This window comes from Temnothorax longispinosus, chromosome 4 (genome assembly GCF_030848805.1).
Source record: "Temnothorax longispinosus isolate EJ_2023e chromosome 4, Tlon_JGU_v1, whole genome shotgun sequence".
Classification (NCBI taxonomy): Eukaryota; Metazoa; Arthropoda; class Insecta; order Hymenoptera; family Formicidae; genus Temnothorax; species Temnothorax longispinosus.
In genome coordinates this window covers 13789487-13810575 of record NC_092361.1, presented here as the reverse complement: position 1 = coordinate 13810575, position 21089 = coordinate 13789487, and the positions used below count along the sequence as shown (strand labels likewise).

Below are 21089 nucleotides of genomic sequence, written 5' to 3'. Positions count from 1 at the left end.
TACGAATTACGGATTCGTAATAACAAGATTTCTCATAAAATAAGTTACATAGATTCGTGAATTTTTTTTTATATATTCTTTATATAATAATGCATTCAGCTACAGAGCCCGATTTTGCATTTTTGCTCTTAAAAATGTACAATAAATAATAAAATACGGACTCACAGCTTGCTCGCAGCTAACCCAACCCGACAGAGGTCTCCACCGTGTCTCCTGCCGACCCTTAATGGCGGACGACCAATCCGCAAGGTGCAACCTACAGCCTCGGTGTCCTATCTCTCATTAAAAGGATTCCTAGGCGTCCCCCACACCACCCCACACGCACTAGTCACGCAACGCACGATACTTTCGTGAATTGGAGGTTAAGGCACGGTGTGCGCAAAGAATTTTTTTATTTACGCTTCATTTAGCAAGTAAGTAAAGTTATATGTATTTTATTCGCGACATAATATACGCTCTCATTGAAATATTCCACGAGAAATACTATTGTCTCATTGTTATATAGGTATATTTATTTACTTTAACATCATTAACCGGCATGTGCTGAAAGATGCTGTTCGCATAAACGTACAAAATTCAACGATCTAACATCTCAGATTATCGCGTTACAAATACTTAATTTTTGAACAACATACATATTTTATTAATTTTATACATTTTTTTTACAGACTACATATTTACACCATGGCTGCGACGATGCCAATAAACCCCAAGCCATTCCTAAATGGTCTGACTGGGAAACCGGTCATGGTAAAGTTAAAGTGGGGCCACGAGTACAGAGGTTATCTCGTCTCGGTCGACGGATACATGAATCTGCAGCTGGCAAACACCGAGGAGCACATAGACGGCAATTGCACGGGAAACCTCGGCGAGGTGCTCATCAGGTGTAACAATATTATGTACATAAGAGGGGTGGAGGAGTCAGATGAAGAGGGCGAGATGAAGGACTGAAGTGACGAGTGGATCTAAAATGTATATTATAACCTTGTATTATTAAACATTAATTTAATTCAACTAATAAAACGAGAACGTTTTATTTCTTATATATGGCAGTATGCGAGCGCAGATAATATTACAAGCCTGGTACGTTAACATGGTTTCGGCACATTGGTGACTATAGGCTTCGGCCGTGACTTAAACAGGAGTTTCTTCTTCACGATAGCCTTTACAAAGTATTCTGTCTTCGCCGCAGCCTCCCCCTCGATCGCCTCATCTCTCGTATTACGATGCCTCTCCAATACAATCAGCGGCTTGTCCAGCGTTATTTCCTTCCCGTGCAACACGTGAATTCCGATAATTAAAATAGGTACTCCAGCTTTTGTGAAGTGAAGATCGCCGATTAACTGATCGTCTGGATTATCGATCCTTTCGAATTTTAGATCGCCCTGAAGATCTACGATGGCCCAAGTATCTACGTATCCGTCTCTAAAAGATCATCGCTGAGATTTATTTGACATAGAGAAAATTTCTTCGTGTTTTATAATAAACAGAATCTATAATTGACGTATAAATAAGCGTGCAACAAGGATATACTTTACCTTTTGATCGGCACGATCATCTTCGCCAGGTTAGGCGGCTAAATGGCGCCAATTGCCGCCAAAAATGACGTATGTAAATCTATCTCTACCGGAGCCGGAGTGGACCGTAAGAATTTCCCTAGAAACTGGTGAGAAGTCGCCAAGTCAGAATTGAGAATCAGCGAGTACCGGAACGCGGAAAGATCGCGAGGTTACCCTTATCATTTTTATGCATTTTAAAATCCAACGAAAGAAAAAGCGTTGCAATCTTTCTGCGACCGAATGCGCTCCCTTCTAGTAATATTTTTATGTAAATTTTTGAATTCATTAAAAGAGTGAAAAACGTACGATTATATAATAATTTATAATTAAACATAACAAGTATATCTTTTGTAGTAATATAATACTTGCTTGGAGTATATCATTTTAAAGAATAATGAAATAATATAACAATATAACATACTTAATGGAAATATTTTACTAAAAATATAATGTAATTTTACTGAAATGTATTTGAAACTCTCTTTCAATTGACATTTTATTGAATTATTATTACATCAATATTTCAGTAAAAATATTCAGTTTATACTTAAATTCAGTGAATTTCATAATAGCTAATATTTTAAAAAATGTGTTATTACTTTTTTCAGTATAATTTAACTTTCCTTATATTTCACAATATTATATTACATTTTATTAAGAAAATTATGATTTATTTTGGAACATATTCAGTAATTTTTTAATCTGCGAAATAACTTTTATTTTATTTTTCATCAATTTTACGGTACTTTCTGCAAAATATTTTTATCAGGAATATATATAGTAATTAAATTTATGATGCTCACTTTGGCCGTCAGAGAGCGAGATTATTTAATTTATCTGTCACCATCGCGCTGAAGATGGCTCAACAAGGGAGCTGAAACGTACGGATTTGTAACTTTTTATTAAATTATTAAATTAAATGTTACATAAGTTAACTCGCGCACAGCTAACCGCGTTTGATTCGTAAAGGCCAATTTTTCTTGTTACTTGTTAATTTCAATATTAAAAATCTTTAGTTAATTATCCATTTATTTGAATAAATTTATTGTTATCCATACAAAACTAAATTATCAAATGTGTAATAATAAACATTACCAAGTTTGCATAATTCAAAACATAATATAAGAGAATAGGGCTAACGAACAAAGCTATAATGGGTATACGTATACGTGTTTAGATGATGTATTTTAAATTACTAACAATAAAAAATAAACATTTCGACCTTTAACACGGCCATCTTCAATGCGCAATATAAGGATGAGAATTATTCAAACGGTAAAACGCATAACGCATACTTAATTGTTGGATTCCAACGGAAAAACTTAAATTAATGTCTCCGCATTATAATTAATAATTGAGCCGATTGATTACATGTGTGGTATGTGACCCTGTTGAGAGCCTCCTTTAGTGTCGGAAAGGGTGATTATATCGTTCTCATAATTCTGATTGTAATGATGGTGTGATATCCATGCTATGAGAGATTTCAGACCAAATTAATGGTCAGAATTTTGAGTTAACATTTGAAAGTCAAAGTTAAAAGGAGTCAGAATTTTGCAAAATTAATTAATCAGAAGTATTAATATATTCCTCGTTACATAGTCACGGAAATAATTACACAACTTAAAATTTTGGAAATATTATATGAATCAGCCTTATATGTTGTGTCAAAAAGAATACCTTATGTTTTAACTAAACGAAAAATAAAAAAAATATAATTATATTTGAAATAATACCTGAGAACCAGCGGAGTGTCACGTCAAGAGAAAAGATTCGTGTATATTAATTAGATAATAAATGCGAAAGGAACAAAGGAAGAGAGTATGGAATAGGGAAGGTATATAGGAGAATGGTGATGATAAGGTAACATTTTTGGTTGAAAAATGGAGGAGGGGAAGTAAGTTGAGAACAAAGAAGGAAGATATGGAAGGAGCTCGAAATTAATTATAATTACAATATGTAATATTTAATTATTATTATAATATATAATAATAATAAATAATTATAATTAAAATATATAGTAATTATAATATATATTTAATAATAATAACAATATTGTATATCATATAAATTAATTATAAATTCTAATTAATTTATATATATAATAATTATTATTATTAAGATAAAAAGAGGAAATTGTGTGGCAGAGTATTAATTTGCATTATACAAGAAATTTGCAAAGCTATGTCGGGTATAGGGATATCTAAATGTGTAAGTATAAGGATTGTGTTTCAATTTGATATCACGCATATCTGTATTTCTATTTTATTTCCGATTCTCTTCCTTCACACGGAAGTAAGTACATTGGACGTAAATCACAGCACATCTCCGCTTGAATAAACACTCATGCATCAACTGTAGACAGCGTGTATACGTAAGAGTTATACAAATAAAAACATTTGTAGGTGCGCTTGTTATCGGGCGTACTGTCGACGTGACACAACGTATGACTCTCCCCGAGATTCGCACGCTTAAAAATAAAATTTGTGCCTGCGGTAACGCAACACTTTACAGATCTAACAATCTCATTTTATATGTACGCTCGAAATCCGATCTTAAATTAAATTCGCCCAAATCTCGCACGATTCGGGACGTGAAAACGATATACACCGATAAAAAATATAGATCGCGAAATGATCTATGAATGAATATTTCTGCGAAATGAGATTTGGTGCTCGATCGTTTCTTTGCGCGATCTAACGAGGCGAAGTGATCGGCATCGAGGTTTGCCGATATTACTATGGATGTTTCACAAACAGATATTCTCTCCTTTTCCTTTAACATCTACAGATCAGGTTCCAGGAGTGATTCTTTTGTACGTGTACGCAGATGTACAGTATAGTCTTATACAGTAGCCAGCTTTGATTATGTATGTGATCAATCAAGAATTAGGCGATAAGCTTGCGGGAAAGATGCGCTAAGGCAATATCGCTCGCAAAAATTACGCGTGCGTGAACATCGTTTGCGTGATGTACATGTGCGTGTACATACGTATATACGAATATATTTATAATATGTACAAAAGTCGTCTATACATATAATGTTCCCCTAGGAATAGTACAAAATATTTGAGGAAGATAACTGCGCGTTGACAATCGGAGATAGGAAAGTGATACTTTCATTCGTGTTACTCTAGTCTAGAGTCTAGATAATTATGCATCTTATCCGCTACAACTCATAAATCTTTAGCTCATCGTATGAAACGTAAATTCGTATACGAGAAGTGGGATGAACTTATTAAGGAGAAGATGAGAAGGCTCTACACGTAAATGTGTTTTCTTATGGTTCGTTTCTCATTCGTAAAAAGCGTTGGCCTCTAACGTAAGTAGTAGTATAATTTTACTTTATCTCTAATGCTCCTAATTTCGGATCGTGTATTATCTACGTTCGAGAGAAAGACGGTATTAATGTATTTTTTCCTATTTATGTTGTTAATATATATAATTTTTAAATAATATACGCCGTTACGTAAATATTATTTTTGGAAACAAAAAATAAGATTTTGCAAGAGATAAGAGATGTTCTCTCACAGAATAGTTTAATCCTAATAAATATATTTCAACTTGTTTCGATGAAAGATTGTAGAGTTACAAATTTAGCTGAAATCTTGGCGAGCTAGATTATTTATAAAGATCTTGTATTAATTCAAAACACAAGCCGTCATTAGAACACGAATCTATTGATTTATCTTTTTCTTTTTAAATTGTTAAGATTGATACAAGAAAAACAAAGCTGGATTCAACTACTTCAGCGGACGGATAGATTATGAAAGCGAGAAGGAGTTCCCATAGTTTAAAAATGTGATCTACATATGAATTCTTACATTATGGTACTTTCGTGAAAACCGCCTAGAAAAGCATTTAGGTAACAGTATCATTATTTACGTTGCCTCTATTAAGAGCTAGTAATTAATAATGCTAAATAGTAGGTGCTTTGTATTTCTCTGGTCATATATTGACGATTTTCTATGATATAGAGAGTTTGATTATTTAAGAACTAGAAATTTTTCAAAGTTTTGAAGGAACGTTAAATATTTTTGTAAGGTGCATTAATATCGTGAGGTAACGAGAGCGAGTAAACGAATGCATTGTAGAATCTACCTTCTATATCTTCAGAACACTAGCATTTCCTCTTTGGATGGAGTCTTCTCTATGTCAATATAGAATTCAAATGTAGAACAATGGGGGAAAGGACAATAATGTTATGTATTGATACTACATTTATGATAGTGTGAAAGTTATGGCGTATGAAATTTCGTTGAATTTATGAAAAACTATATAAATATGTACAATAACGTCTACGTCGATGTATATCATAATATCACTTTGCGAACAATCAACAGCATCGTTTTAAAAGATTATGCAAAATGACTAGTAAATTCATTAAATACGCGTCGAATTTCATACAGTTTTCAATTATCAGAACGATTCTTTTTAATATTTTCAGGATGAAAATCTTGTGTTCGCTTATTTTATAAAACGTATATAGAAGTTTTTAATATAAATCATACAATCGCAATGTTAAAAGATACAACTAAATTACATACTTTTATTTTGCAACCTATAATTTGCGATTTGCAGTTGTAGGTAATTGCAATTTTTAATATTGTACAATTCTTACTAATACTTTTTGTTTTATGTACATAATTTAATTTATATACTATATACATAATCGTAAATGTGATTTACATTTAATACGGCTTAACACTTTACCGTTTCGTAGAATCTTACAGTTTTCGCGAGGCATCGTAATGACAAAACAAATACTTGTGAGTCAATTTCTAAACTACTATTTGTGACTTGTAATTGAATTCGATTGGATGTATCGATGCGTACTGATGCATAGTAAAGACTTTCGTGCACGAGTTAACATAAAAGCATATATGCATAATCGAATACATAATCGAATAGATCAGTGAGATGCACAAAATATTTTAAATATATATTTAATACATGTTTCAATATATTATATTAAATATATAGTTAAAAATATACAATGTATTTAAAATACATATTTAAAATATATATTCTGCACTAAACATCTTACTAATCCATTCAATACAGGGTGTCTCAGACATGCCGTACCATCCATTAATGATTCCATTAATGATATTTCTGAGATAAAATGTCGAGGCTATAATAGTTTTTAACTGAAAAATGTTCAAATGTTTATGTTGACCAATCGAATTGTCCAAAGAAATTCGCGCGCTCAGTTATGTCACATTGCACAGTAGTGATTTAAAAGGTGTTTTCAAGCGCATTTTTTATATCATATTTCGAGAATAGTGCAATTGTCACGTTGCAAATAAATACTGTGCTATTCGATTAGTCAACTTTGAACACTTCTTATTTAAAAATTATTATAGCCTTGGCATTTTGATATTAGGATTTTCGTCTCAAAATGATCTCAGGAATATCTTAACGGACGGCATAGCAGGTATGGGATATATCTGGAATACATATATTCTCTGCCAAATTTTCATCGGTCAAGGCGCTTATATTTTTACATTTAAGTTCAATAGTATTTTAGTCTGCACCAGTGCGCAAAAGCTATGATTTATCATGTTTCGAATTACAGCATTCAAGATTTATTATAATATAATTCGGCCGAGCATGAGAGAGACAACAGTTGAATTAGTGCTAAGATCGGTAAAGTGATAAGGTAATCTATAAATAACAATAATCCGTTGATATCTCTCAGGATGTAACTTTCCGATTACACTAAACGCAACAAAGAGTTAATCAAAATAGTACACGTACACGCAAGTGTCATAAACATTTACCAGATACGCGTTTCTCAGGAACACTTTCGGAAAGAGCGTCAAAATACAAAACGTTCGACGTGATTTTGATCGTAATACCTCAATCATACGTGATCGTTTTGATCGTCAGACCTCAAATAAAATACGTATTTTTTATTATAAAACCCTTATAAAATTTTCTTTGTGAAATATGTTATTTTTCGCAGCAGTTTGACTAGTTGGAGGTACTCATCTAGTGACTGTTAAAATATTTATGACGCTCGGTGTACTCTCTTTCTCTCCTATATATCTTTCTGTAACGTCTTCCAAACGTCGACAGCATTGAGCATTCGATAATCCGCGAGACACTTTAACGCCTATGAGATGCATATTGCGCGTGACGAAAGTTGGTTGCCGCCGATACTACTTGGAAGACTGACTCGAGATCTGAGATAACCACTATGCGGGTTCCTTTACGTAAAACGCACACAAACACAAAAATAAATTATATCTCCATTTCAGTCTCGCAAATCTCGATCATTCAGCATCGACTTTGCGAACTTGAAAATTACCCTGAGTGCGTCGCTTTCATACTCGAGAGGGGGGGAGGGGGAGGAAGTCTTTCTTCTGAGATGTACTTCGTTGGAAGAAGATAACATCGATTTTTAAAAGCGATCGGTAATCGTTGACTCCGTTATATTCCGGCTCCGTCATGCGCACCATCTCGTTGAACACCTTAATTAAATTTTATACTCTTCGACATACTTCCTCGGGATGCTCGAGTCGGATATAACTCTAGGAACGTCTCTTTCGGGACTAGGACTAGGGCTAGGCGAGGAACTCGGCGATCTTGAGCTACTGGAGCTACTCGATCTGGCGCGTTTCTGTCGTTCCCTTTGAGTCTTGTAGTCGTGTAAAGGGCCGCGAATAATTTTCAGCGTGGTCTCCAACTCGTACGCGCGATTCTTCAACGTATTGTACAGGTTGATGTCGAGACCGATCTTTCGCGCTCTTCTATGAAGCACTATTAGATGACGTCTATTCAATACGTCCGGCAGCATGTATTCCTAAGTGAAGATATATGAACAAAAATCATGATTGATCGTAGTATCGAGTTTACGCCGTGCAATCCATTTCCGATTTGCAACGTTTTTTATTATGGGATTCAGTCTACACTCTTAAATTCTCTAAAACCAACCTGTCGAGTCACGAGGTAATAAATAAACCACATCATAGTAGTGCCGTAAGTGACGAAGTAAGTGACGGGCTCCATTATATCCCACGAGTATTCCCACCAGGTTAATCTGGCCAACGCCCCAAATTGGATAGACATCATAATTAGGAACGTCCAGATAAAAAAATTCGCCTTCTTGTAAGCGGCATTCTGTATTTCTTGCAGTTTCTAGAACGATTAAGAGAACGTGAAAAGCCCTGAGCTCGTCATTCATGTTGATGTTGATGTCGAGCGCCCCGGAGTTTCTTTTAACGTAAGATAATTTAGCTTCCGTCGTATTCTCAAAGTAATTGAGAAAACGAGGCCGGAGATGGATGAATGTACCGGGGAAAATCGTGGAAGTTGAAACGGCATCTTTTATCCCGCCTCATTATTTCGTAAGGGAGGGGAAAAAAAGGCGCGCGAGAAACATCTCGCAGACAAGTTTTCTTCTTACGGCGTTTGCGTAACAGCGAGCGCGCGACACGCACAAAGGCGGGATTAGAAAAGTATCGCTGCTCGTTTAGTCGCGTGTGCGAACCGCGACGCGAGTGTGTTAATTAGAACGCTCAAGAATATGGCAATTAAGAAGAGCCATAAAAAGCATATAGGCGGGACGCAGTGAGAGAAAACGGACAATGGGAGTGTGCCCGCGTTTAAATCAGATTTACGCGCGATAGAAAGCCAATTCGTCGGAGCGCCTCGTTTAAAATTGAATCGATTTTATCCGAACAAATTCTATTCTTAGCATTACGCACGCGTACACAGAAAAAAAAAATACTCCCGAGTATGTATACATATTTATGTAAAGGAAAATTATAGTTATTAATTAATATATTTCTTATTCATCGAATTCTTAAAATTCTGACAATTTAAAAATTTATTTATTTTTTAATGGTTCTTTACTCACAAAACAATTAAAGAATTATTACTTTATAAGGAAGAAAAAGTTGGAAGAAAAATGGTCTATACATGATACTATATATATATGTATATATAAAATCTCCTTTTGTTAAATAACTCTTAAATGACTAATGGCCAATAATCAATAATATTTTAGGTATACTCAGGGGATTCCCTCCTTCATACTATTAATGTATGATTCATATCCGCATTTCACAGTTCTCCTTGTAAGAAGAAAAAGTTAAAGTGAAAAGTTAAAATTCTTATAAGAAGATTGTAGATTCTTGCGTATATACGAATATATAAAGTCTTGATTTTACTGATTTTACACTTCTTTTTTCTGTGTATATTGCTTAATTCGTATATACGAATTTTTACGAATATTTTTACCTGTTCCATGGGTACCAGCTGTAGTCTAATATCCTCCAACTCGGCGACGACCGATCTCTCCATGTCGACGCTGTACTCCCGCACGTGGAACGCCTCGTACAACTGTGCGACGAGCGCTTGTACGTCTCCGAGTTTCTGCAAATCCTCCTGTAAAAGCGGGACACATATACATGTCGATACTTGCGGGGGCACGATTCGACAAGGTAAATCCGCGTGACCCCGATATATATCGCCGATAATATATTACACTTGAAGAAATATCGCTGCGGATTCTAGTCGATCAAGTTACGCGTCGCGACTACGCGCTTCGGGTATTGTAGAAACATAAAGCCGATGGGGAAATTCGTCTTTATGTGATAACTCACTGTCGTGCACCTTTCTTGTAACGGCGGCGAGACAATGTATTCGTTATCGTTTATTAATAATTTGAAATCCTCTTCTAAAAGTGACTCTATCGTGTTACTGGAAGCTATCCTGGTGCCATCTGAAAAGTCAATTAAGGCTTTTATTTTGTAAGATCACACAAGGTCTTTATCTGGTTCTCCGTTATTAATCCGATTATTAATTCTCGTTTATTAATTAGCCGCTCAGGAAATGATTTGTATCGGCGTCTTACCTAGCGACGTTATGCACGCTCGATCGATGCCACGATCCTCCGTCTTCAGCATATCTAAAAGATTGCCGACCGTGTGCGTTATCGGCTTCATGGTGAATGAGCAACGTTCCCTCCTGGATGGAAGAGGCACCGTGATCCTGGGAAGTCCCCGGTGATACGCCACGATGACCTCCGAACCTGCGTTAATATTCATGCATCACGCATTTGTTTTTCGCGTAAAGATAAAGAATTCGTGTAACTGCGTAAAATTCATAATTTTAGTAAACCTTGCAAAAGCGACTAAAACTCTGAAACTCTGTATAAATATTTTTTGTAACATATTCTTCCCGCTTTCTCTTATTCACTTTTTCAGTGTTTGTTTCGAGATTTTCAGTGTTAATAACAAACTCTCCAAATCTTCAGTGTTAATAACTATCCCATTTTCTAAATTCGTATTCGATCGCGTGTATCACGCGGACACCTTGACTTGGTCAGAATGTGAGACGGTTTGCACGTGAGAGAAATACGCGTGCGATCGTTTCACAGATACTTCGCGCGAGTTGGGACATGAAATTCAGTGTAACGGACACTCGAGCCTTTTATCTTTTCACTCAATGGTATCAAACTGCCGTGAAAGTCAACAACCTTGTTGCACAGAATTATTATTTTTATTTAGTATAATCAATATTAATTTCTTAAACTATCGGCTAATCGATATTTGAATCAATTTATTCCTGACGATTGAATTAAATAACGTTGAGGAATATTAATTACCGGTTTTGTGTGCAACAATTAAAATTATAACATAGTCAGAACGGAACATATAATGTTCCGTGAGGCAACAGAAATGTACGAAATGCGCAATTATAAGAACGCGCGTTAAACATTAGTTACACGCTACATACTCGATTTATATTATACGTATATTCTTCGCGTACTGCATCGTATGAAAATTCGGAGAGTATTTCCAACTATAATGAAATGAACCGTTGGACGAGCTTTTAATAAAAATCCTGTTTTTCTTATTAATTTTAGTCGATATCTCGATATCTGACAGATAATATTGCACATTAAATTAGGTGGAGGATAAAATAATGAAGTAAAATTCTAAATTTGATAAAAATGTTATACCTTCCAAAATTATCAATATAAAATAACGTGACAAATTTTGCGCTAAAGTCGTTCTAATCGATAAACTTCGTCCTAATAATTCGTTAAACTTCCTACAAAAATGTTATACAATGTATAACAATGTATCTTTAAAATTAGAAAAGAGGAAGGATCTGCGGGGCCGGCAAAGTGCACCGTTTCCGCGACTTCGCTCGCGTGATAATCGCGCAATCGAGAGCTGGACTGTATTAACCTGGTTACGAGCCGTTGATATGAGGAAGGTATTAGAGTGTGGAGAACGGTATGGGACGACCGGGGATCGGGGGATCTTTCCCGCTGTAAGCAGAACGGAACCGAGCGTTAATCCGCCTGCACTAACGATCTCTGAAAATGCATCTTTCGGCGCAAGAAGCGCCTCCATAAGTTCCCCAACTTCAAGTTCGTTGAAGTTGCTAGATCCAATAAAGTAATAGGAGATTAATTCAAAGTGCCGTGTCACTTTGAAATAAGAGACCTGTTCGTTTTAGCTGAACTTCTTGCACGGTTCGTTTTTCCTCTTTTTTTCACGTTGGGGAGAAAAAAAGAAAAGATGAACTGTGCAAGAAGTTCAGCTAAAACAAACAGGCTTAATGAGAATTGTGAAGGATACAAATGAATGAAATAAAACGATAAAAAACGAGCACAAAAATATTTTTGTTTTATGTAATAAATGATTAAAATTTAAAATAATTCGTGATACATTCTACAAAATAATAAATAAATGTTATATAGGAAAAATAACTTTAAAAAGAAAACAGTTGTTGTATATTTCAATAGATGTATAGAGTTATGATAGACATGCAAATTTTTCGTATTTGACATTGTTATAACACGAGACGATGCACGAAATCGACGTATATGATGGATGGGCAGATAGAGTTAGCTGAAAGGATTTTCCTATTGCTTTCGATCAAATAAACAGATTGTAAAAAATGCGAAAACATTTGTAATATTTTCATACTATATGAATCTAATAACCACTAATAAATAACATTAGTTAATATTGTTTCTTTAACAAATCATTATTTTTCTGCGATAAAAATACAATTTTTAATACAAATTCTACTTGAAAAAAAAAGAAAGAAAAAGTATTTCATGTTGCATTAATCTTGTTTTGAATGTGTTGCGATGCGTACAATAATATTTGTCGCATACGAACGTATGCAACAAATTCTCAATCACATGTTGCCGCGTCCGTTGTATATACAAAATACGTTTATTTACAATATTACATATGCGCATAAACGGCCATCGATGTACCATTTCGTTTACATGAGGATTCCGCGGTATGTAATTGGCGATCGTTTATCATCGAGAGTTCTCGTCTCGAAAGGGAAACGATGACAAGTAGGATCTCTCAATCATCCGAAGGCGCGATCGCTCTAAGGAGCGATCGATATAGCGGTAGCTAGCGGTAGCCGCAATTTCTCAGATGGGAATTCGGTGCCGTGTTAATAACTCCTTAAGCGAACGCGCAGACAACGTCCGGCAATTAGTACACCTCCCTCCACGACGTGACGTATACGATACGACGTCCGTGTGTGCATCGCCCGGCAGTAGGTTGGGCACGCAGATGGTAGAGGCAAGAAATCTACCACCACCTCCGCCGGCCCGGCTTCCCTTCTTCCGACGACCACGATGCGACGCGGTGGTGAGGTTTTCTATGCCGCCACAGTCTACCATAAGATTCTGCTCAATTAATAAGTGGCGTGACCGTGGAACCGAGCCGACATATTGCGGTCGTAGTTCTTTGTTTTTTTTTTTTGTTTTTTTTTTGTGACAGCAACCCCCGAGCTTCCTCGAGCTTCTCTCTAGGCTCGCGAGTCGAACCTGCCATTATTCTTCGGGGATGTACGACTGACGAGCGCCGAGGGAAGTTCCCGAGGGTAGGTGGATATTCCGTGACACGGCCGGATTGACCAGATTCGATTTACGGCAACCCGCTGTCGTTAGTATACCCGAGCAATCGCGCAGTGGGACCCGCGCGGATCCCTAAGATAATAAATCGAAGGATTCAAGGAGGGAAAAACCGTAGGGCCGTAGCGTAGAACCCATAGATTATCGCGTGAAATTAATTTTCGATATGGTCTGATATCTCTGCCACAAATTTACTCCACTCTTGCACCAAACTTCTTCGAGTTAAGTATAGTTATTTCGTGCAGTTTTGCGCGTTATTAAATTTAATCGCATTTACTTTTGTGAAATCTGGTTTACTTGGAGCATTACACGCTCCGAATACTTTAACCACAGCGGACCAAACATGTACACGGTTGAAATAAAAAGAAAACATAATTAATTTTGATCTCTGTAAATGCAGTTACCATGTTATTAATATGCTGTTATGTGAAATTAATCAGGCTCATAAATATGAAAAGAACGATTCAGTTAAGTTCAATATATAACTGCAACCCTCAGTGGATGGATCACGTGGAGTAGTCTTTTAAAACTTTTGTATAAACTTTTCATATGAATAAGATACTTTTAATAATAATTCTCGCGATTTTATTTATCTCATTTTAATTTAAAAAATCGGCAAGAAAAATTCTATCTGGAAAATTGTAAGAAAGTCTTTCACACGCGCGCTCGCTTTTCTATTCTTTTTCTTTTTTTTTTAATTATCGTTCAACTTTCAACAGAGACCAAATTGTGAAGAAATTTACGCGCCGGTGATCGTCTAGAAAGTCTCTGACGTTCAGACACGTGAAAATATGTATCTTATCGAATCGGTCGAAGAAAGAAACGATATTCTTGTGCAAAACGTTGCGTAAGTTAGATTTATGCCTGGGAAATTATCGAGCGCGAAGTTATCTATTCTTTCATCGTTCTCGTTGGGCCTGCATAATTCGTGCATCACGCACATCACGATGGCTGAAATCTTGGGGCATGGATCGAAGCTGTTAACAATTAGCGTGTGCATGATTGGCATGCTGCAGTTTCATTTCCTCTTTTGGCCATAATGCCGTATTATGCCTTATCAAATGTCATCTTAAAGGAATCACAGTTGGCGACATCTGGGATATCTCGATAGCGTGTATTATTATCACAGGAATATTGCATTCTCTCGATTCTCTCAGACAATACGTTGACTTACATGCAGAAAAGGGTTCAAATTTCATATTTGCATATATTTTAATATTAGAAAATTACATATAAGCTTTATAAAATTATAAATAAGCTTAATAAATATTTATATAAAATTATATATAAGCTTAATATATGAAAACATAATATTATATTTGTAAATATATATATATAGCAGTTTCAAAAATTTAAAAGCTTAATGATTTCCTTTTTAATAACTTTAATTTTATTTAACTTTTAAATTTCACGTTCCGCAGAATATTTATCTGCGAATTCAGAGATGCAAATTATAACTTTGCTACTTTAATTGAGAGCCAACGTGCACCGCGTAAAATGAGCGTGACGTTATGTAAACTCGAATTTTTGTAATGCGAATGCTTATGGGATGCATGGATAATTTATGAGTATTCCCTCTGGATACTTGAAGCTGTGAGAAGTGGGTGTACGTGATCGTTCGGTTAGGTATTGGACTAGCTCTTCTGCTATATATCGCACATCCATATAAATAATGGATTAAAATATTTCGAATTTATGCTGCCTTCGACAGAAAATCTTTCTGCACCTAACATCTGTCTTACTTTTATTTTTATGTTTGATTTATGATATATGGTTATTTGAAATAAAAGTGAAAAAAATAGATACAAAAATTTGTTGCTCTAGATTTAATTCTCCGTCTGTAAACGTGTGTCTACACACGGCGTCGGAGCCAAAATAATATTTGTAACTGTAAAACTTGCAAGCCTGCCAGAAAATATTAAATAAACGATGTTTATCAAAATAACTATAAAATCATTAACTACAATGTAGACAGATGTTTTGTGAAATTTTTCAAATTTTTAAAAATATTTTAAGGTAGAGAAAAGCGTCAAACGACAGACCCACGTATACACTCCGAGGGTGCAAAAAAAAAACGTTTACAGACGGAGGGTTAAATTAATTACAATATTTTTGGATTTGCTGAAAAACAATGCAACAATGATTTAAACATTGAAAAATCCAGAAGTTATTATAATTATAAGTTAAGATTACTTAGCAATTTTTAGTTACTTGCAAAATTACTTAAGTTTGATTTCAGTAAATAATTATTATTAAATATAAAAATAATCTTCACACAGATATATCTACTGCGTTTAATCTGATGCAAAAATTTCTGATTAAGTCGACTTTTAGAATACTTATATAGGATGAGATCTTATCACTAATAGAATAAATAATTCCTTCTGTTTATTAGTTTTATTAGGTCAAAACCATAATGGTTATGACCTTTTCTCGAAAAAGTTAACGATGGAACATCTCTCAGTTCGCATTACGTTCAGCAGTGCTACCTCGACTTTATACCTTTGTTGGATCGATTTTATTCACGCGAAAGCTAGGCATGCTTACGCCATCTAGCGACGAGTCACGGTACGAAAAAACACGTTGACTGAAATTCTATGCGGAGCTACATAACAAGAGCGAGATAGATGAGAGTAGGAGCAGGGGCAGATACTTTTTCGTCCGCGCCACGCGTGCAGCAGGCAGGCCTTTCATTTTACTTCTTTCGAGCCTTTTTAAAATATTCCATGCCTTTCTGAGATGCATGCACCGCGAGGGAGCATGTGTTTTCCACGTGAAATTCCACCGTGCTCGGTCTTTCGGTGAAAATTGAATAGCCCTGCTATTCGTGCCCGAGCGAGTTCTAAATATGTTTGAAAACAAGGTTGACAATGTGCTTTTTAAGCGCCTTTCACATGCTTGCCTATATGCGCTTACCGGCTATGCTATTATGTAGATAAACAGCGCAGAAAAAGAATCGGCCTTACATCATATCGTTTTGCCTGGTGTCCGCTTTGTTTAAAGACGTATGAAACTGACTGATTACGCTTGTTATACTAACCAATTACGTTTTGCTATACCGACTGATTGCGCATCACATAATTATACGCTGAACGTAAATTGGGGACTAACAAATGCGCATCCTTTGTTACTCGCGCCAAAGAAGCTAGAACTTAGACGTGTAATAGTAATATGTCATAAATTTCTAACGGGGCCCCTAAATTGTGATAAGTGATTCGAGGCGTCATTAATCACGCTCTAAGAACCTCGCGTACATTTATTTTACAGTAATTACACTTTTGAATCTTTAACACTAGCAGCAAGAACTTTGAAAACTCTTACTGCTAGCACTCTTGGTGTAGTTCTAAGTGTGTTATAAATGATATCACTTCTTGCTCGCAGTTTTTGCGCTACGAAGCTATTATATACCGAAGTTCGTAATGATCCGTATCGAACATATTTCATTACAGATTCCCCCCCCCCCCCCTCCATTGATATGTTCATCCAATATTTATCGCCAACTCACGAGCGCTAAGCACAGGTGTCAACCAAAAAACAATAATCGATTGTAGACAAATAATAATCCGTGCTGCCATTAATAATGCTTGACTTTATCACGTATTTTCCGGTGCATTCTGTTCTCAACTGGAATTTATCGTTTTCCAACTAGACCGCGTAAATGAAAAGATACTCACGCCGCCGCACGACAAGCGCAATCATCGCAATGTTTTGAACGTTTATAAGATGTGTAACAACGAAATACCAGCGTGCCATTTGCACGACATCGCTCTGCCATTAAACGTAAATTTCTATTCAGGTCTCTTCGCGGTCGACCATGGGCGGTGTGCAGAGCGGGACTCATAATCTTGGCGAGGCGTTATGGGTGCAGGAGCGACAGCGGCAGAAGTGCCATCGGTGAGTAGCAGATTCTCAATAATGCACGCGGAAAGCGTTCGCTATCGCTATATTATAACGCGAGACGTGCAAGCGATGTAGACACTCGAGGCATAAGGCCTCGGGGCAAGCTTTGGAAGAGGTCGATTTTACCCTCCGAAGTAACAAAGTTTACTAACGCAGAATTTGATAAAACTTTATATTACATTATTCAATTAATTGTCCTCCGACTTTGTACCGAGTGGAGGCCGATGAAGGTGCTTTAATTTAACGACTGCGTCGTGGAATATTTCTCTATAGGTATGGACCGACGTTTGCCAATTATGCGAGCATATCGGAAAAGTTTTAGCAATTACGAGATCTTCCTCGCAAAAGTCTCATCTGGATTCGTTCTTATTCAACGAAATTTTGCGATAATTATGGTTGTATCTGTGTGTTGGATTTAGTATAGGTAAGCGATAAATGTGGCTTTCCTTCGGAAATTTTCTGGAATTGGATAAACCGAGATAAAATAGTTTACTGGGACAAGGTTGCCACGAATAATTTAAAAGATCACCGGGGGAATTTCGCACGTGCTGCTCCGAGCTTCTTCGCTTTGAGGCTCCGGAGTCCCGTTCGCCTCGCGGTTTCTCGAAACGATGCGTCACAATTAGTAATGGTTAATAGCTAATTACTGCCGTATTGCCACGGTCAGGCAACGCTTATTAATACGGTTGTGGTCTAATTACGCGACTTCGTCTAAATGTCTGAGCGTTCATTTCTATAAAAGGGGGAGGGGGGAGAAAAACGCTAGCCGCGCGAGTTCCCGTTTTATTTTGAGAAACAAATAAAGTTTTATGCGCGCGCGCGCGTTAGCATCTTGCAACATTATCCAGTTACAAATAATACTTGCCAATTACGCTGCATACGCCGTTCTAATTAAATCTCGTAAAAATTAAAACAAGTGTACATAATTCAGGAAAATGGTGTCGTATAACCAGATATACAAGGTTAATCTTCGTCATAAAAGCTAACGCCGCAAATAACAATTTCGCAAATACGTTTCGGTAATTTGGTTAAAATGCCTCATGCAAATTTGATGAATGCGGCGCATCTTGTTGAAACAGACCTTCGGTGACAAAATCTATTTCGGAGCTAAACTCTCGCAGGATATCTCCTAGATAGATACAAACACTAGTTGTGTTCCCAGATTATCGTATTTGCCTCTCCCCGCATCAGATTTCCATTAATTAAGGGCTAGATTATAAGGTAACTGATGGAACGGGTAACGTGTACAACGCATGACTAATCATAATATTAAAGCGTTACGTTTCAAGAACATGTTTCCAGATAAATGCATATAATAATATCGATATATTATGATATTATGCGGGGAGAAAGATCGGATGTGCAATAATTAATTTTGAAATAAAGCTCCTTTATACATAATATATAATAATGTTGATTTATGGACGGTATTCATCGAAGCGAATATTAGGCAACCGTTCGACGGGGATCGATTCGTGTCAAACAAACCGCGCGGTACACCGAGGTATCGCTAATTAGCGCGAGACCCGCGCCGCAGCATGCGTCGTAGCGTGATCGTAGTAGCGGAACACCGGATATCCGTCTTCACGTCCGAGTATCTCTCTCTCTCTCTCGGTCTCTCTATTTCCCTCCTTTTCTAACCCTTTCTCCCCGCTTCTCTCTCCCGCGGTACATACGCACACGTGCATATCATACGACACAAAGGGCTCTGACAAGCCGCGTGTGTCTCCTGTACATCGGAAATCACTCTCGCAAACGCGGAGAGAGCCGGCGGCGTGGAGTGTCGTCAGTGCGAAGTGCCGCCATCAGCGGCTTGGACCGCGATGTACGTCGTCAAGATTGTCTACTGTCAGGTGACGATGGAGTTCGTCGACCGTGATGTCGGGACATCGAGGTAGATCGCATTTAGATAGGGCCGATTTCACAGTCTCTGATTAACTTGATCCTCTGATTAAACTCACTCTTCGTCTCTTTCTAAGGAGGACAGTTAGAAAGAGATGCAGAGTGAGTTTAATCACTTTAATCGGAGGATCAAGTTAATCGGAGACTGTGAAATCGGCCCATATAGAGATGTTCATTTTGAAAAGGCTGTATTAGTGGCTGCAGTTGCATATTTCGTTCATAATTTCATTAATCGGTTTTTAGAATGTTTAGATTTATTTTGTTTACTTAATCCTATCGCCTTTTGGCGTCTTTAACACTCTTTAATAACGAAAGTGTCATAAAAATATAGAAATATGGGAATAAAAAATTCATAAAAATATAAAAATGTTGAAATGTTGAAATATATACGAAATATGAGAATTTTATAGAACGCGAAAGTATTTTTTATACAGCCTTTTTTCGGTGAACTTTTCGAATTTATTACGCAATATACCGTCACATTTTTATTAATAATTTATTTTATTACATTGGCGGGAAATGTTTTAAATTGAAATTTTTAAGATAACGAGTTATAGCGAAACACGCATGAAAACAGTTTCACGGTTGTGGGTATTAATAATGGCATGAAATTCCGTTCGTTATCTGCGGCTTAACTCTTCGCACTAAATAGGTCATACTACATATCAGAAATTCTCCCAAAATGAGCTTAGTTATTCAGCATAATATTTCAAAAAGTTTTGTCAAAGGACTTTGTATAAATATTTCTCTTTTAATTTGTGTATAAAATTTGAATATATTTTAAAATTTAACCAATACATACACAGAGAGAAATGTTTCTTTAGATTTAATAAATTTTCTTAAATCTAAAGAAATTTATGCATTGGAATAGTCCAACCGAATCAGTGTTTAAACTACAAAATGCACTTGTTTGATTTTTCAAAGAATATATATCTTTGTCTTAAGAATATATATCTTTGTCTTAAGTAAAAAAATTGTTTGAAACGAAAAACATATTCTCTATTGCTTTAATAATACTATTGTTTTATTTAAATATCAATGTTTTATAAAAAATGTCTTAAACATTTATTTATTATTTATTTATTTATATATGATATATGTAGTAGTCGGTTGACTGCTACGTATATAAATAAATAAATAATAAATAATTGTCATATCTCCATCACTCGAGTGACCGGTGTGATAGATTCCAATGATGTGTACAACTGCGAGTGATAGACGCTTTTACTGTGGGGCCTTATATACGGTCTCTGATCGAATTTGACTTACGAGTTTAGCAGCCGCCTAGCGGTGAAAACGCTAATTACATTTATTGTAACCACATAATATATATATTACTTCAAATAATAGTGTCTTTTCCGTTAAATAATAGAGTTTTCTTAAATAAAAACACAAATTTTTTCATTCAAAAAAATATTATTTCGTCTAAGCATATGTTGTTTCAATGAAAGAAATTTCAATCAAACAAATAGGATTACTAAATCCAAAGAAACCGTTCTCTCTGTGTATTTTTCACGCAACATTTAAACAATTATATCCGTATTATTAAAAGAAGCTAATATCCAAAGAACGCTAATGCTGAGTTTTTAACGATATAGTTTTTGAATTCAGAGATGCAATAAATAAATTACGTTTTCTGGTCTCTTGATTTGTTGCAAATAACAGATGCCGCGGGAAATTAAATGAAAATGTACGCTGATCCGATAAGTTTTTCATTTGGTATCGCAATGATTGATTGTAGCGCGTCATAACGCAATCAGTCTACGATATAAACTTACACAGAAAAAAAAAAGTGTTAAATCAAGACTTATATTCTTGTATATA

At 35.9% G+C, this 21089-nt stretch overlaps 4 protein-coding genes across 9 annotated transcripts in view; 2 read left to right on the top strand and 2 right to left on the bottom strand.

The window, feature by feature from the left end:
• The first annotated feature begins 255 nt into the window (after window positions 1-255).
• Smf (small ribonucleoprotein particle protein SmF) lies at window positions 256-1864 on the top strand. Of its 4 annotated transcripts, none has more exons than XR_011731503.1 (5): window positions 256-413; window positions 669-972; window positions 1054-1083; window positions 1193-1306; window positions 1380-1864. XR_011731503.1 is itself a non-coding variant. In XM_071774752.1 (3 exons), exon 2 carries the CDS (start codon window positions 685-687, stop codon window positions 949-951), a length of 267 nt encoding a protein of 88 aa, XP_071630853.1. In that variant the 5' UTR covers window positions 256-413; window positions 669-684; the 3' UTR covers window positions 952-972; window positions 1054-1864. The 4 variants fall into 4 exon arrangements, 1 of the variants encoding a protein (XP_071630853.1); XR_011731502.1 differs by having other exon boundaries at window positions 1163-1306; XR_011731501.1 differs by having other exon boundaries at window positions 1054-1306.
• LOC139810871 (chromosome transmission fidelity protein 8 homolog) lies at window positions 1019-1647 on the bottom strand. Its single transcript, XM_071774751.1, has 2 exons — window positions 1539-1647; window positions 1019-1425 (listed from the first exon to the last, which is right to left on the bottom strand). Exons 1-2 carry the CDS (start codon window positions 1556-1558, stop codon window positions 1089-1091), a joined length of 357 nt encoding a protein of 118 aa, XP_071630852.1. The 5' UTR covers window positions 1559-1647; the 3' UTR covers window positions 1019-1088.
• Window positions 1865-3807: 1943 nt separating the features above from the next.
• The window catches only part of Mcu (mitochondrial calcium uniporter), a 62281-nt gene continuing 44999 nt past the window's right edge, over window positions 3808-21089 (bottom strand). Inside the window, exons 3-7 of the mRNA XM_071774750.1 lie at window positions 10419-10595; window positions 10168-10286; window positions 9803-9949; window positions 8495-8698; window positions 3808-8363 (exon numbers count right to left, since the gene is read on the bottom strand). Of these exons, the coding sequence (XP_071630851.1) occupies window positions 8037-8363; window positions 8495-8698; window positions 9803-9949; window positions 10168-10286; window positions 10419-10595 (974 nt within the window). The 3' untranslated portion in view covers window positions 3808-8036. The remainder of the gene's footprint in view (window positions 8364-8494; window positions 8699-9802; window positions 9950-10167; window positions 10287-10418; window positions 10596-21089) is intronic.
• Jv (javelin) overlaps window positions 13073-21089 on the top strand; it is a 29473-nt gene continuing 21456 nt past the window's right edge. For 2 of the 3 annotated variants that reach the window (XM_071774748.1, XM_071774746.1), the window contains exons 1-2: window positions 13073-13432; window positions 17260-17357. In XM_071774748.1, coding sequence (XP_071630849.1) covers window positions 17278-17357 — 80 coding nt within the window. In that variant the 5' untranslated portion in view covers window positions 13073-13432; window positions 17260-17277. Of the gene's footprint in view, window positions 13433-17259; window positions 17358-19160; window positions 19258-21089 lie in introns of those variants that run through there. The other variant, XM_071774747.1, reaches the window with a different exon arrangement.

Bases quoted from the DNA above. Each gene is read 5' to 3' on its own strand.
- LOC139810871 (XM_071774751.1), bottom strand. From the start codon at position 1,558: ATGATCGTGCCGATCAAAAG. The intron at 1,426-1,538 runs GTAAAGTATATC...ATGATCTTTTAG, and splicing joins ATGATCGTGCCGATCAAAAG to AGACGGATACGTAGATACTT.
- Smf (XM_071774752.1), top strand. From the start codon at position 685: ATGGCTGCGACGATGCCAATAAACCCCAAGCCATTCCTAAATGGTCTG.